Raw genomic sequence first — 16,877 nt, forward strand, 5'->3', positions numbered from 1 at the left:
AATCTGCGCCAAAAAAGGCGAAGACCGTTCCTTCGGCCGGAAAGATTATGGCGACTGTCTTTTGGGATTCGCAAGGAATAATCCTCATCGACTATCTGGAAAAGGGGTAAAACTATTACAGGTGCATATTATTCATCGTTATTGGACCGTTTGAAAACCGAGCTGCAAGAAAAACGCCCACGATTGGCCCACAAAAAAGTCCTTTTCCATCACGACAACGCACCAGCTCACACCTCAGCAGTTGTGGTCGCAAAATTAATGGAAATAGGGTTCCAACTCGTTTCACATCCCCCCTATTCTCCAGACTTGGCTCCTTCGGACTACTATTTGTTTGAAGAAATGGCTGGCGGGAAAAAGATTTTATTCAAACGATGAGGTGATTGCAGAAACGAATGGCTATTTTTCAGACTTGGACAAATCCTATTATTCGGAAGGGATCAACAAACTAGAGCAGCGTTGGACGAAGTGTATAAGCCTAAAAGGAGACTATGTTGAAAAATAAAAAAGGTTTACCCCAAAAAATTAAGTAGTTTTTATTTTTGCACGGACTTTTCAAACGACCCTGGATCTTGGACATCAGGTCTTATCTGGACATTAATTTAGTTTGGATAGTGGAGTGCAAGGGGACTTATTCCATGTTGCACTTCATTAATCCTTTCAGTTTGGACTGTCGATTGCAAAATCGACACTAGAGATACATTGCCTTAAAAATTGCCTTCGAAGGATAGAATTTAGTTTGGATAGTGGAGTGCAAGGGGACTTATTCCATGTTGCACTTCATTAATCCTTTCAGTTTGGACTGTCGATTGCAAAATCGACACTAGAGATACATTGCCTTTAAAATTGCCTTCGAAGGATAGAATTTAGTTTGGATAGTGGAGTGCAAGGGGACTTATTCCATGTTGCACTTCATTAATCCTTTCAGTTTGGACTGTCGATTGCAAAATCGACACTAGAGATACATTGCCTTAAAAATTGCCTTCAAAGGATAGAAATTAAATTTCCTAATCGTTTTTAACCAAGAAGGAGAACTTGAGAACCCATATTTTCTTTAAATATTTTTCTTTAACATTATCTTTTTCTGTATAAAGAGAAAGAAATCAAAACAAAAAAATGAAAATTATAAATTAAATTTTTCAACAGTTTATCTGAGACAATAATGACACTACAGTGGTAGCTAAGTCACCAAAACAGAAGGCGGTCTCTCTCTGACAAAGAACCGACAGAAGAAATTTCTACTTTTTTTTGCAACTTAAAAGACACGACAAGCGTACATATGTACAAACAAAACACAAGTTTTGTTATATAAAGTATGCCAAACATTTGCCCAAACCTATTGGCATGCCAAAAAAAAAAAACTCCAAAATCTTTTTGTTAACTTTCTTACCTTCTGTCGTCGGTGCTTGGCTGTGGCCATTAATTGAGATGTGAATAAATTAAGAGATGCTCTAGAAGAGCGAATGGAATGAAGATGTACCAGTCCTGAAACTGAGTTGAAAATCAATTTAGAGGTTTTTTTTTATCTCATGCAGATTTTCGATTTTTAGTTCACCCCCCGGAAATAACTTAGACTTCCTCTGAGTGAGAAACAGTAGTTTCTACAAATAGTTCAATGCTATGTCTTGGTCTTTGATCTAAGTTCCGCCGATTTCGATAGACATTCGAAAACAGCTCTGGTGGACTGCAACTCCCCATCTCAGACAGACAGCTTTTCCATATCAAACAGAAAAACTTGTGCCTTTTATTGTGATTTGCCCAAAAACTACTCCTATGATTCTCTGCAAACTGAACTCAGTAGAGCTGCAACTTTTTTTTATAAAGGAATATCCAATTAAAGGTTTCATCGTCCAATTTCATGTAGATGTATCTTTTTTTTTGGGGACTGGGTGGTCCTCGATGTTGTGCAATCTATGAGGGAGAAGTAACGCCTCCTCTTAAACCGTTATTCATGATAACTCCGTAAATCTTTGCTCGATTTTGATAAAATTTCATAGGATGAAGGAGTTTTGGCTCTCCTAAGTAACATTAAAGGGTCATCCTGCTCTAACATATGTAGATATGGCTTTTGCGGTTCTCCTGAAAGTCTCTTTTAAGGTTATACATTATATCGGACAGTCAGACTGCTGCTCTACGAGCTATTAGTTCCCTCTAGGTCAATGCAAGGCTGGTTTTTGGATTGTCTGCGTGTCTTGAAAGAAATTAGTGACCAAATTAAGGTCTTTCTGGTTTGGGTACCTGGTCATTCAGGACATAAGGGAAACGAAGTGGATGATTTAAAGGGCCACCAGGGAAGGCTCTGCGGGATACTTCGTTGGCCCGGAGCCCTGTTTTGGGGTCTCCAAGTGTCTCAAGGCTGCGACCATTAAACTATGAGTGCAGATTTAATATAAGAAATTTACAGTAAAGTATGTTTGCTAATCGCCTCCGTCCACGACACCTACTTGGTAGGCGATTACTACTATGAGTGCAGACTAGGTCTCAAGAGTGGTGGCTGGCTACCACTGGGCAGAGACAAGCGGAGGAGTTCATTAGAGGCTATTCGCCGAGGCTGACTGCAGAATTAACCCTTCAGGGCCGTGGGGGTTATAAGAATAATTGTAGTAGTTGTAATCGCCTATTTTTTCAGGCAGGGCTTAACGCCCAACTACCATTTACTAGGTGTCGTGGACGGAGGCGACTAGCATACTTTACTGTAAATTTCTTTTATTAACCATTATTAAAATCCAAGGCCTAAGACCGGAAATCGAACCCAGTCCAAAATGCATATTAGCTTTGCAGGTCTCGCCTCTTAACCGCTCGGCTACCGTAGCGCCTTTATAAGGATAATTGTAGGCCTATTAACCGGCCACTGCAGCAGGCTCAGAAAGCAGTCGCATCGCTTGGGCCCTGGCGGATGGATAGCCTTTGTAGGTTCTGTCAAGAAGAGGAGGAGAAAACGGCACTGCACGTGTTGTGTCAGTGTGAGGGGCTTGTCTGGGGCTAAGGATGTTATTTCTCGGGGGAGGAAAAACCAAGGCCTGTGAGGAGCTTTACCCAAGAGTCGCGCTCTCCAGAATTAGGAGTCTGATTAAACGGACGGGTCTGGAGGGCGAGCTTTAGATTGGGGGGAGCCACAATAGATCCAAAGGGATCGCAGTGGCGTAGGCCTCTGTTGAATCTAATCTAATCTAAGGGTTATTCAATATTTAAGGAGGAGAGTTTGCCCCACATAAGTTAGGCCTTTCAGTATGATTTACGATGCAATCATTTCTATTTTGTTTAGGATGATTAAAAACATCTTTTAAATGACCATGTTTAGTGAAAGTAGCGTGTTAGAAGATGGTCATTTTACTAAAAATAATGTCAGATTTTAAGAATTGGTTTTTCTATATTGGAAACATTATCCTTGAAAACTTTCATTAGTATGAAAGTGTGAAATTCAAGATTCCCGGTAAAGGGATATACAATTTTCCAGGCAGCCTACAAATTTTAATTTAAGAAAAAAAAATGTATAATTAACATTTTTAATTAGAAGATGAACAACTGGACATTTTGTAGTTTTCAATACTTATCTAGGCTCTCGCCAAAGTGGTTTATATGTTTTTCGAATATACAAATTGTGTTGAGCGAATCATTTTGGTTTGAGGATTATTATTTTTCAGGCAAAAATAAAATATCTTTGCAAAATAATAAAAATGTTCCTGTAACCTTTTTTGACAGAAAGTAAGACGTGTTGTTAAAAGTTTATAAATTGTATAAATGACGTGAAGAATAGAATATTTGGTTGAAGACGACTGACATTTGCTTGTTCTGTCTAAGATTTGGCCTTCAGACAGAGAGAAATTGGGAGAGTGTGTGTAAGAGAGAGAGGGAGAGTGTGTGTGTGAGAGAGAGAGAGTAAATAGGAAACGATATCTTTGAAGATGAGGAACACAACGGGCGGTTAAACGGTTCTGTTTTCTGTCGTATCCACACCCTTAAACTTGATCTAATCCTTACACCAGGATATTTGGAAAAATTTCTTTTCATTTACTTGAGGGAAAAAATGTTAGCGATGCCGATAAGCGAACCTAATTGAAAACTGATTGGTGAACATTTATTACAACGACCATCTGGTTGTAGCTCAAGATAAAGGCGGAGTGCATGCGTCTGTTTGTGCATTTTTTTTTTTTAAATGTTCATCCTTCTTCTTGTCTAGGAACTTTACCCGCCTTACGCGGGTGACTGACGCGACGAATTTAAATAAACTTCGCTCGTCTCCAGTCTCCCTTACATCCTACACTCCACATACTTTTATAAAGAACTGTAGAGAGAGAGAGAGAGAGAGAGAGAAATCTAATCCCGGGATTTATGCATGTGAGAACTTGTAAAATGCATAGTGTATACAAACATTAAAGGGATAAAGTGTGTGTCTGGAATAAAGGGGGGGTATAGGAGGAGGGAATTTTGTATAGCCCAGCATGTTGCTATTGTGAGAGAAGAAGCTGTACCAAACTAGAAGAACAAATGTGTGAGAAATCGTTTTTGGCGATTTCATGGCCGATCATGTCTTTAACTTTAAAATCGTTATTCTTCCAACCTTCTTAACCCGGGCAAGATCTATTCACAGCACGCCTTTCCTGCGTCAAGTAACTATGGTAACAGGGGAATTTATATATATGTATATATATATATATATATATATATATATATATATATATATATAAAATGAAAGTATTTATTCACCGCAAACTTTATTTCATTTCAAATGCCACCTAGATAGGCAATTTTACTCGCAACGGTATATTACGCGCATAATCATCTAACCTCTACATACTACGTCCCCATACATTATGTTTCAAACTGCATTTCAGATTTCTTCTTCTATGTCTAGAATTTTATTTATTTTTAGGTAAATAAAAAAAATAAATAAATAATCTATTATAGAAAAAAAAAAAAACTACTATAACCTAAACATTATTCTGTAAAGTCAAATACTTAGATAGTATCGACTTTTTATATCGATATTTTATGAGTTTTATTGAGTTTTTATTTTATTAAGTTAAAGGTCATGTGAATTGCTGGTATTTTGCTCATATCTAAAGAGGTTCTTTTAGGGTTATAGTCTGTCGGCATTTCAAAAGATGTTCTTTGAAAGTTTACACTAACATTATTTTTATTTATTATTATTATTCTTTTTTTATTAGAGAATACTTTAAATTTTTACTTTCTCTTTCTATATTAGGTATTCTGAAAGTGTTCAGATCTAGTCAAGTAATCGATTTCGTCTTTTCACCGAAAATATTCTTTTGAAGTTCTCCGGAGTCCCAAAAAAAAAGTGATTTTTCACAATTTGGTCTCTGTCTCTCTCTCTCTCACCTTACTCACTTCCGCAACAAGTGTATGGGCAACATTTTGTATCCAGATTAAGGGTTGCCAACTGTGTTTTTTTTTTTTTGGGGTCATATAGTAGCACTGGAAGTGTAATGGCAGACCTGGGCACCAGTAATTATTCAAGTTGCTATACATATTAAACAGTGGCACTGGGAGAATATTATGTAGTGAGCCAGATTACTGTGGTGACTGTATTTGTGTGTGTACACAGAGATAGTGCTTCCAGGATGAATGTTCCATTTCCTCCAGCCCGCCCAGTCATATTCAAGACTTCCAATCTATCTGTGTCTAATAGATACGCCAATATTTCTTATTCCAGCCACGCCATATCCATTTCTAGAGAGCTCTTCGCGACATTTTAAAGAAGTTTTTTTTATCTGGATAATTGAATCAGAGACCCCCCTAATAAACCAGTAGTGGGGCTATCTACTGGAGGATTCTGTAGGGTAGAGTGTGATGAGAAATGATTACTGCAATGTTGTGGGACGCTACCAGCTCTACCTCTATCTCTCTCTTCTATAGAGCTCAAGCTCGGCAGAGTTCTTGTATTAAACTCCATGGGTGTATCGCTTGTGTTGTTCTTGGCCATCATATTTATATATTCATATATGTAAATGGACGGCGGAAGGCCTTGTATTGATGGCAGTGCTACCAACTTAGAGGGTCGTTGCTACCGGTCTTCTCCTTTGCTGCCTTACTTTGCGTCCCTCCCATTTCTCGTATATTATCTTTCTTTTCTTTTTTGGTCCACTTAGTATATCTTTTTTCTTTTCGTTCACTTTGAACAAAAATTTAAATAATAATAATCTGAAACAATAATAACATGCAGCGGGTATGAGCTGAGTAGTTCCTCGGGGATCGAGTCCAGCTGCATGGCCGTTAGATTTTCTCGTTTTAGGAGCATCTTATATCTCACTGTTCGGTTAGAGAGAGAACACTATATTAAGCCGGCAGTATCAGTGTTCTGAAAAATAACTTTTAATGGCAAGCTTTAGAATTATGTATCAATTAAAACAAATTGTGTGTGTGTCAATCCTTCTATTTCTTTTTATAAACTTCCTTCTTCAATTTCATCTCTCGTTAATCTGTGCACTTCTTTCTTGGTTTCAGATTCACCACTAGATCTATCAATGTCGCTATTATCACGTGCTTTAATCAGTAGTTCTGGATCATCATCGCCTGGCGATACAACAGACACTGAACACAAATCCTTGTCTGGCGATTCAGCCGTATCCGATCTAACGCCTACCGATCTGGTCACCACTGTCCGAAGAACTGGCCAAGGTGGCCAGATGAATCGAACGTCCAGCAGTCGAGCTCCACGTGCCGAACGAACGCTATTGCCGTGCGAGGTTTGCGGCAAAGCATTCGATAGACCTAGCCTCCTCAAAAGGCACATGCGAACGCACACAGGTATTTTTTATTTTTTTTTATTTGGTGCTTTTAAGTTATGTATTTTAAGAAGCTTTAAAGCTTTTTTCGATTTAGCTTTTGTTCTTTTTTGTTTTGAAAGAATGCGTGTTTTAATTGGAATGCATATACTTTCAAACAGCCACTCTAATAGCGGCCTAGATCTGCCAACTAGTCTAAAATTGTGTCTTTGGCCTTCTTAGAAATATTTTTTGTCCTCTAAATTCGTCCATTATCCAAAAGTGGTACAAAGAACTTCCTTTTCAACTATATGGACGAAAAGAAGCAGAAAACCTTCTGTGACAATCCATAGCGGGGCCTTTGAAATGTACTTTATTATTGTTCTACGTTTCGGGGGCGCTATTGCTGCTTCTTCATCAATCTCTTCTTTAGAGGAAGAAAGTGTGTTTTTCTAGAAGAATTATTTCATCTTGTAAGTTAATACAGGCTGCTTTGCAATCGTACTCATTAATAATGGGCATTAAAGTTACCCATAATTCCTCATTAATTAATTATATAACCGCAAACCGCTGTTATACCTTCTTCATTTATTTATTTTTCATTTCCAGGCGAAAAACCACACGTATGTTCGGTGTGTAATAAAGGGTTCAGTACGAGCAGTTCGCTGAACACCCACCGTCGAATACACAGCGGTGAGAAGCCTCATCAGTGTCAAGTTTGTGGCAAAAGATTTACGGCCAGCTCTAATCTCTATTATCATCGGATGACACATATCAAGGTGAGTGCCGCCAGAGTTTTGTCCATAATCTTTGGTGATGGTTCGTTCGTTCAGTTAATTATTTAGTATTCCAAGGAAGTCAAGCTTTGCTAAACAAAAATGCACATAACCCAAAAAAAAAAATCAGCTGCTCCACATTACAGTTTTCTCTGAAATGGTAGGAGACTTTAACGCTTTTTCATGTCGGAAAAATCACTGAAAATTTACCTTTCCAAAATTTCCATTATAAAAATTAAATTTGCAATTTTTTTGAACCACTTTAGAATTATACGATATATCTTCAGGTAATGTTTGCCTGACTTACAACCATATTCTCGTTTGCACGTGTCCAAGAATCTCACTTTAACAGCATACTCACGTAAGATATGAAATGAGGAAATACATTGTCTATTAATAAAACTAGTAATCACGGGAAATATGAAAGGTTTACAAATTAAATTAACGTAATTTAAAAAAAAAGAGTGTAATATTTGTTTTTATTATATTAATTTGGTAACACTGTTTTGCTTGGTAAAACAGCAAGGCCGTCTGAATATTATTATTTTTTAATAATTGTAAAGAGATAGAAAATATAATCATCAATGACTTTCACAAGATTCGAATTCGTTCATCTTTTTAAAACTTTGGATTTTCTACTTCCGGTTAGTGCCACCAATCAGAAGAGCTTTTTGGTTTTGAAAGTCAAAATTTTTGGGGTTTCATTTTTTAAGAAAATATAAGTTGTACTAACACAAAGACTGACTCAAAATATACGCCATATTCAGTCTTCTTTCTTGGCCACCTATTCAATTCTTACTGTGACTTCTACTTTTGTAATGAACGCTGGTTTTAGAGGGGCATTTTTTTCTGGCAGTATTTCTTAAGAGCCAAATTTTTTTTATTTAATTTTGTTCATCGAGTAGTTTTGAAACCAGAAGCGTACTGAATGGTACTAGAAATAGCGAATGTTTTGCTGATGTATCTGTCTCGTTTAGAATTAGTTGTCTTAATCAGTCCTTTGCTCATTTACTAATTACTTACTTACGGCGTTACAAATTGCGACGAGTCCTGGCCTCCCTAATGGGCATCCGCCATCCTGCTCCATCTTGGACTTGGAAATTCCCAAAAATCTTGCTTCAGCCGCCACTCCATCTACCCACCTCAGCCCTACAGGCCTTCCTGCCTTTCTTGTTCGGTGAACAGTCTCTTCTAACACTTTCCTTGGGATCTCAGATTCCTCCATCCTAGCTAGGTGGCCTGCCCAGCTCTGGCTGCCTATCATTTACTAATACTTTTAATATATTTATAAAAGTATAATTAATACTTAGCTAACTCTCTCAAAATCAGGACTCTTCTGTGATCATTGCGATATTTTGACCATCACAAAACTTTTCTTCCGTTCGTGGACCTGGGAAACAGGAACTCATACAATCCCGCAATCCCGTTGTACCATTTTGTAGCGAGACAACACTTGAAGGGCTAGAATCACATATTGAGAGAGATCCTGCTGTTTCTCTTTAAACAAAACCAAAAACAAAAAATGCGCTTTACAACTAATTAGCAAAAAATAATTTAAAGAATAAATTACCAGCTGATTGTGGACGCCTTGGAAGGATGCTGTGTCCTGCTGACAGCATTTCCACCCTGGGCAAAACCATAATAGCAAGACCCCCCTCTTTCCCTTCTTCCACGTCCAACGGCCCTTCTTTATACATTCACTTTACTCTTCTAGACTAGCCACTCTTTCATCGGCTAGCTGCAACATCCTGCCCAATTAAACAGGAGCAATTAAAAGCACTTTATAATAGATATATTTCTCTCCCCCCCCCGTCTCGCTTTGTTTAGCAACAGGTCTGGTTGCCCAGTTATAAAACTCTCTGGCTACCTCATCCAATCAGGAGCTCCCATTGGCTTATAGCTTTTTACACATTATCTAACCTCTCCCACATACTCATAGGGGAGGGGGGAGTCTTTCAGGTCTCTGTTTAAAGTCTTCTAGTAGTTTGAAGACCAAGAATTGGATGCTGTCAGTATTATTGAAAGTAGAGGAAGAAGTAGATGTGTACCAATCTTCCACTTCTTTCATTGCTCCTCCACGTGGTTATACAGGTATACAAAGAGATGCCGAGAGATAAGCAACAAGAACAACTATTCTCTTTCTCACTGTCGTGTCTTCTAGAAGTTCAAACTAAAAAGTGAATTAAAAAGAGGTAAAAAGGAAATAGAAACAGTGGTTCTTGCTGTACCACGGTGTGTTGTATGCACTTTGTGTGTTGTATGCTTTCACTAAGATTGTCTGTGAGTGTGTGGTAAGATAGAAGGAGAGGACCCCCACTAGTATGCACACGCTGTGGCTCCATCTATCTGAACCTGAACCACTTCTACTGCCGACAACATGAGACGGACAGAGAATGTAAGAGTGAGATGGTGAACTGAGAGAGAGAGAGAGAGAGATAACACAAGCAGAGGAAAGAGCACCAAGCCTATACACCACTCTATCTTAATTTACAATCGAGCTCCTGCAGGGAGTTTGGAAGTTAGGACAGGACGCTGTACGGTTAACTCCAAAGAGAGGTAGTTGAAGTCCTGCGGAAGATGCACCGATCAAAAACCACTCTAATACAATAATATACTCCACTCATGGAGGGCCCAGGGTGAGCGGCCTCTCTGAGCCGGACAAATTAGTCGTCCAGTCACCAAATAAGAGAAAGAGAGGTCATCACTAAATACCTACATTTTATCTTCCCCTTGATATACAGTTTCTGTATTCTTCCACTAGAGCTCGTAAAAATGATCTAATTAATAAAACTTTTATTAACCCTTAAAACTAAACCAATTCTTTAAAGGGGGGAAATGAATAAATAAAAATTTTAAGAATTTCCCGCTGTAGAATGCCGTTTCCAGCGACCAAACTTTTATTCGCTTTGACGTAACAAAATTTTGATAAAATTTTCTCGCTATTTAAGAAAAAGAAATATTGAAAGCACGTAAAATTTTAGCCAACATTGAGTTCTTCGTGTTGGTATTCCCCTTACCATTTATGGAAATACGGGACAGGTTCTGTTCCTGAAGGCACTGCACAGCCTAAGGTGTTTATTTTTAAGGTGCACCTGGGGAGGTCTAGTATGTCAGGTTTTCCCTCTTTACGAAGTTTAGTCATTCACCCACTAGTCTTTTTTGCGATACGATCTCCTCTGATCTCAACGTGCCAATGATCTCTTGCCGTAACCTAGCGAGATTTCACATCTTTCATAGACCAGTGTCTGCATACAGGCTCTGGGACAATCACATTGCCTGTGAAGAGAAATGGCTTATTGTGACGGCTTTTTTTGAAGTTTTACTACGATAATCCTTGCCCTTTGACTAGGATTTCCTGCCTTACGCTTTTCCGCATTTTCTTTTTTGAGGCCCCAAGGAAGAGAGCAGCTACTTCCGGCCAAGCTCTTCTTCTTCAAGTTAAGAATATATATTACATGCTCGAAAATAACAAAATTCACAAAGATCTGAAGAAAACCATTTTTTAATTCACATTTTGATATTTAAATCATATTAATTTATGGCTTCCATATTAATTAAATAAATTATTTCTTCATTCTTGCTTAAAAATGGCAAATGTGCCGATAAAAAAATTCGGGATGACTGATAAAATCCGGGATTATTCATTCGAAAATTAAAAAATAAAAATAAAAAACAAAGTTAGTGCCTGTTATTAGCTTTTTGATCCTTTAAAGCGGGCATTTCCGGTATAAAGACGGAAATTAAATATTTGGACGATTACAGACAGTAAAAATTGCCAATAGTATACCAAAAAAAAAATGCAGTGGCAATATAAAATACACCCACAAGCAGTAGTAGATAGGAGTTTTAAGTTTTTTTTTTCCGTTCACTTATCTAGAGTGCACTGGCTAGTTCCCTAATTAAAACTTATGATCTAGGTGGCTGTGGGCACGCGGGTAAGCGTGCGTATGTTGGCGCTATATTCCTCTTACGAGTTTTTAGTGAATGAAATTGATTCAATGATTCAACGTATTCAGCCCAATGATAGAACTTTCAATCGGAACTGGTTATTATCTTTGCCGCCAGATTACTTCTCACTCAGCCTCCCTCCCCCACCCACCCGATGGACCATTTATTTTCTAGCTGGCACACACAAGCACCCGCACTAACACACAATAACATTTTTTTTAATTTGTCTGAAGTAAATTACTATTTTTTTTTTAGGTTAATTTAAATTACTGCTTACTTCAACTTATCAAAATTCAGTCTGGTATAGATTTTTTACTTTCAACTTTACTGCGAGCTCTACTGATAGAACAAATTCTGCTAACGTCAAACATTCGAAATAAATTATTCACTGGAATCGACCCTTTTGTTTCATTTACATAATTTACATAATTAATAACTTAAATTGCTACTATAGACCTATTAAAGTAAAGTAAAGTAATTGCCTGTTTTTTTCAGGCAGGCTTTAAGTCCAACTACCAATTAGGTGTCGTGGACGGAGACGACTTGAAAACATATTTTACTATAAATTTCTTTTATTAACTGTTAACCAAGGCCTAAGACCAGGAATCGAATCCACCAACCAACAATACATCTTAGCTTTGCGGGTTTAGTCTATAACCACTCAGCTAATGGAGCGCCTTACAATATTAAAACCATTAAATAAAATCCAAGGTTTAGACTAGGAATCGAATCTACTAACCAACAATACATCTTAGCATTGCGGGTCTAGCCTATAACCTCCCAGCTAATGGAGCGCCTTACAATATTAAAACCATTAAATAAAATCCAAGGTTTAGACTAGGAATCGAATCCACTAAACCAACAATACATCTTAGCTTTACGGGTCTAGCCTATAACCACTCGGCTAATGGGGCGCCTTACAATATTAAAACCATTAAATAAAAATCCAAGGTTTAGACTAGGAATCGAATCTACTAACCAACAATACATCTTAGCATTGCGGGTCTAGCCTATAACCTCCCAGCTAATGGAGCGCCTTACAATATTAAAACCATTAAATAAAATCCAAGGTTTAGACTAGGAATCGAATCCACTAAACCAACAATACATCTTAGCTTTGCGGGTCTAGCCTATAACCACTCGGCTAATGGGGCGCCTTACAATATTAAAACCATTAAATAAAATCCAAGGTTTAGACTAGGAATCGAATCTACTAACCAACAATACATTTTAGCATTGCGGGTCTAGCCTATAACCGCTCAGCTAATGGGGCGCCTTACAGGATTAAAACCATTAAATAAAATCCAAGGTTTAGACTAGAAATCGAACCCACTAAACCAACAATACATCTTAGCTTTGCGGGTCTGTAACCGCTAGGCTACCGTGGCGCTTCCATAGACCTATTACATCTATACTTAAGTGATATCATTCGAAGTTAAAACCATTGAGTACCAGAAATCTGCAGTAACCTGCTTATTCATCTGTTTCAAATTTCTGTTCAAATCTCACGATAAAATAAAAAATAATTGAAACTTTCAATTCGATTATTACCATAGAGAATTCTTTTCCATTTCGTTAATTATTTTAGCGGATATTCTCTTTGTTTTATTCCATAAATTTTAACCATACATATTGTATTATACACTTAAAAGTAATTATGGAATTAATATATTTTGTAGATATATCTAGATGGGAATATAACGCATACTTATAACTATATTATATGGTCCCACCATAATTATTCTCATTTAATAAAACAATGAAAACTTGAAAAGAATCGCTTTATGAATATTCTTCGCCGAGAATTCACATGGTTTATTAAAATCTGCTTCTTCTTTTTTATGTATACCTTTTGTATAATAATAATAATCCAGCCAAAATGACATTGAGATGAACCAATTAATGGTAAAATATACAAAAGTATACAACTATTTACATTTTAAGTTAATAATTTGCATCGATTCACCATTTTCTCCTTCTTTTTTTTATTGGTTTTATTATTTTATCCGCTTATTAATTCATTTTTCTCTTATTTTATATTTTTATTAACTAATAACTGATAATAATTTTATTTTAAAAACAAAATTACGTAATCTCAATTTTCTTTGAAGTGTTTTCGGTTTTCAGTTTGAAATTCCATTGTTATACATAGAAAATACAGCATTCTTTTTGTTTAGATAGAAGGTGATTTTAATAAAAAAATACAAAATTTTCTTATAATAAACAGATAACAAAAATGCGCCACGATAGCCGAGAGGGTTGTAGGCTAGACCCGCAATGCTAAGATGTATTGTTGGTTTAGTGGGTTCGATTTCTAGTCTAAACCTTGGATTTTATTTAATGGTTTTAATATTGTAAGGTGCCCCATTAGCTGAGCGGTTATAGGCTAGACCCGCAAAGCTAAGATGTATTGTTGGTTAGTAGGTTCGATTTCTAGTTTAAACCTTGGTTTTTATTTAATGGTTTTAATTTTGTAAGGCGTCCCATTAGCTGAGAGGTTATAGGCTAGACCCGCAATGCTAAGATGTATTGTTGGTTAGTGGATTCGATTTCTCCAGTCTAGGACCTCGGATTTTATTTAATGGTTTAATACGAGAAATTTACAGTAAAGTATGTTTGCAGGCGCCTCCGTTCACGACAGCTAATTAGATAGTTGGACGTGAAAGCCCACGGCAATATTCGACATTTTTTACTAAATGGAATTTATAAAAAAAAAAAGAAAATACTTTTAAAAGTATTGCAGTTTAAAAAAGTTATCTTTAATATTTAGAAGAAAATTCCATTTTTATTTTTTTTTCTAGTCTTAACTATTTAATGGCTGGTAGATAGAAAATTATCCATGTGTCTTTTTAACGATTTGCGCAACTGGAATAATGTCCAGCATAGAAATGTAAGCAGACTGGATATAAAGGGGAATAATAATACTAATAATTTCTACCTGACTGCATGTGTGTGTGTGTTAAATGGAAATGAAAGCCAGGTAGCTGCGTTAGCTTCACCTAGAGTGCAGCGAGGAAGTTACTGCAAGTGAGTGCCAGAAAGATCTGCAGAGGACGCTGCAAAGAGAGTATTTGTGGGTGTGAGAGAGGAGAGAGAATATGTCCCCTGTACGATTGTATGCGCTGTATTTTAAAGGATTGTCCCCATTTGTGCATCTGTTTGTCTGTAAGGATAGTGAGGCGATATTCAGAGTCATCCAGGAGATAAATCCCGTCTTGGGACTCACACACTCACACAGGACTCTCCACTTGTTGACTCTTTTTTTCCCCCTACAATATTACAACTAACTTATATCCACCGACATCTACCACACTAACCACCGTCTCAACAACTTTCTTACCTATAATTTATCAACCAGCAACATCATCAGCATCATCATCACCGTATAACATTCACACATGCACAAGTCTATCCTTGTAAACTATTTCTCACTCTTCTTATTTACATACGATTCACATATTCTTGGAGAAATAGTACTCCAGCGTCTCCCAACATTCTTAGTAGAGATCACTTCGAAGAATTTTTCGGAATGACTCCTCCTCAAGTAGCTTTGTGAACTTCTTTAACGTCTTTTCAGGACATTGCTAAGACATTTGTTTGCGATTCAAAAGAAGGGCCTTTTATTGTAACTCCTTAAAAAACAAATTCATCTTCTACTATACCTAACCATAATATCCTATTTAGCCGTCTGCTTTTACTAAACATCCCACTTCCAATTATCCACAAGGGAGCATCCTTGAACCTGTTCTTTTTACTGTGTACTCTGAAAAACAAAAACCAAAATCTCCAGAAGCTCCAAGACATCCTTTAATGCATTTGCTGCAATCTTGCCCACCCGTAATGATCCAGAATTGCAGAACGTTCCTAAAAAGTGCATCGCCACCACTTGCTTGTATCTTTCCTAGCAAATTCTAGAATTGGAAAAATCAATCTGAACAGATTTTAAAATGTTATATTTTACAATTTGTAACTAGTAAGCCTTCACTAAAAAGTAAAGTAAAGTAATCGCCTATTTTTTCAGGCTGGGCTTAACGTCCAACTACCAATTAGGTGTCGTGTACGGAGGTCACTAGCAAACATACTTTACTGTAAATTTCTTTTATTAACCATTATATAAAATCTAAGACCGGGAATCGAATCCACTAACCAACAATACATCTTAGCATTGCGGGTCTAGCCTATAACCGCTCAGCTAATGGGGCGCCCGTAACCCTTCACCCTGTTTAGTAGAGAGGAGGTTCCCTCAAAGTATCATTACGATGTAATTTACAGTTTTACAATACAATAATGTTACTAATCAATGAAAGAGATATGTTTTAAGATTCAGGTTGCGAACATAACTTGAGATCGTACTGAGAGACAGTCGTACTTAACGGACTTCGTTTTATCGCTATCAGGAACAACTTTGTAGAGAATGTAAACTGGAAGCTGGGAACATTTTCTCTTAGTTTTTAGAGAGGAATAAAATTTATCTCATAAACTAAATAGATTTTCTTATTTTTTGTTTTTTTTACTATTGACTTCATTTATTTTTTTCTTTTAAATTGTATAAAATGTTAAAGCCAGTGGTGGGTAGCTGAGGAACAAAAGTATTTATCAGTCAGAGTAGTAGCTGCAAACACAAGGAGAGAGAGATAAGGGATGTCATTAGATGTAGGTAATATTTATACAGTAGTTAGGAGACTCGCAGGAATGGCAATAGAACAGGTGGGGAAATTTAATGCAGTGACGACATTGCAAATAGTAGAGAGGGATATATCTACTAAATGGATATTGGTTGGCAATACTGGTTCATAGGGTGCATACATTCTGTGCGTATGTGAGTGAGTATACGCGCGTAAAACATGAGGGAGAGAGAGTTTATGTTAAGTGAGGACGACTGTTGTTCTCAAGAAAGAAGATCTTTTAGTGGCTTCTGGTTGTTTCTTGTTGGCTTTCTTCTTTTTGCTTCTTCTTCTTCTTCTTCTTTCTAAACACTTATTGACCATAGAAAGACCTCCCTGTCTGTACAACGAATCACTTGGTCCGCGGCGTGTACTCTACACACTTAATTAGGGTCTGAGCTTGATCTCATTATTTATGACGATGCTACCAGTTTTATTGGTTCAATCTTTTGTACTTAAAACTTCTTCTCTATCTCCTTGGATCATCAAACGCTCAATCAATTGGCCGGCAGACTCACAGGCGCGTTCCACCTCTGCAATAATAATGAGCAACATCTAAGCGATTGCAAATATCTTCTTATGTGAACACCCACTCACATCAGATGGATATTTCCACCAGTTTTCTTGGCACACATCACATCAGGAAAGTCTGGGCGTTTTGGGCCTTAAGCAGGTAAGATGGTTCCTGAACACCAAATAGATCGAATAGATCGAGAAAACTGTACTGTTTATTGTGGGTTCGCATCTCCTTATCTACTTTTTGTATT

At 37.2% G+C, this 16,877-nt stretch overlaps 1 protein-coding gene across 4 annotated transcripts in view; it reads left to right on the forward strand.

The window, feature by feature from the left end:
* Positions 1–16,877, forward strand: part of LOC141451716 (uncharacterized) — a 275,083-nt gene that overhangs the window by 150,217 nt on the left and 107,989 nt on the right. For all 4 annotated transcript variants that reach the window (XR_012457059.1, XR_012457060.1, XR_012457061.1 and 1 more), the window contains exons 4-5: positions 6,463–6,765; positions 7,332–7,501. Coding sequence is in view for 1 of the 4 variants with exons in the window: in XM_074123285.1 (XP_073979386.1) it covers positions 6,463–6,765; positions 7,332–7,501 (473 nt within the window). In the remaining 3 variants the exon portion in view is untranslated. The remainder of the gene's footprint in view (positions 1–6,462; positions 6,766–7,331; positions 7,502–16,877) is intronic.

This window comes from Rhodnius prolixus, unplaced genomic scaffold, assembly GCF_049639745.1.
Source record: "Rhodnius prolixus isolate KJV_2025 unplaced genomic scaffold, Rpr scaffold_14, whole genome shotgun sequence".
Classification (NCBI taxonomy): domain Eukaryota; kingdom Metazoa; phylum Arthropoda; class Insecta; order Hemiptera; family Reduviidae; genus Rhodnius; species Rhodnius prolixus.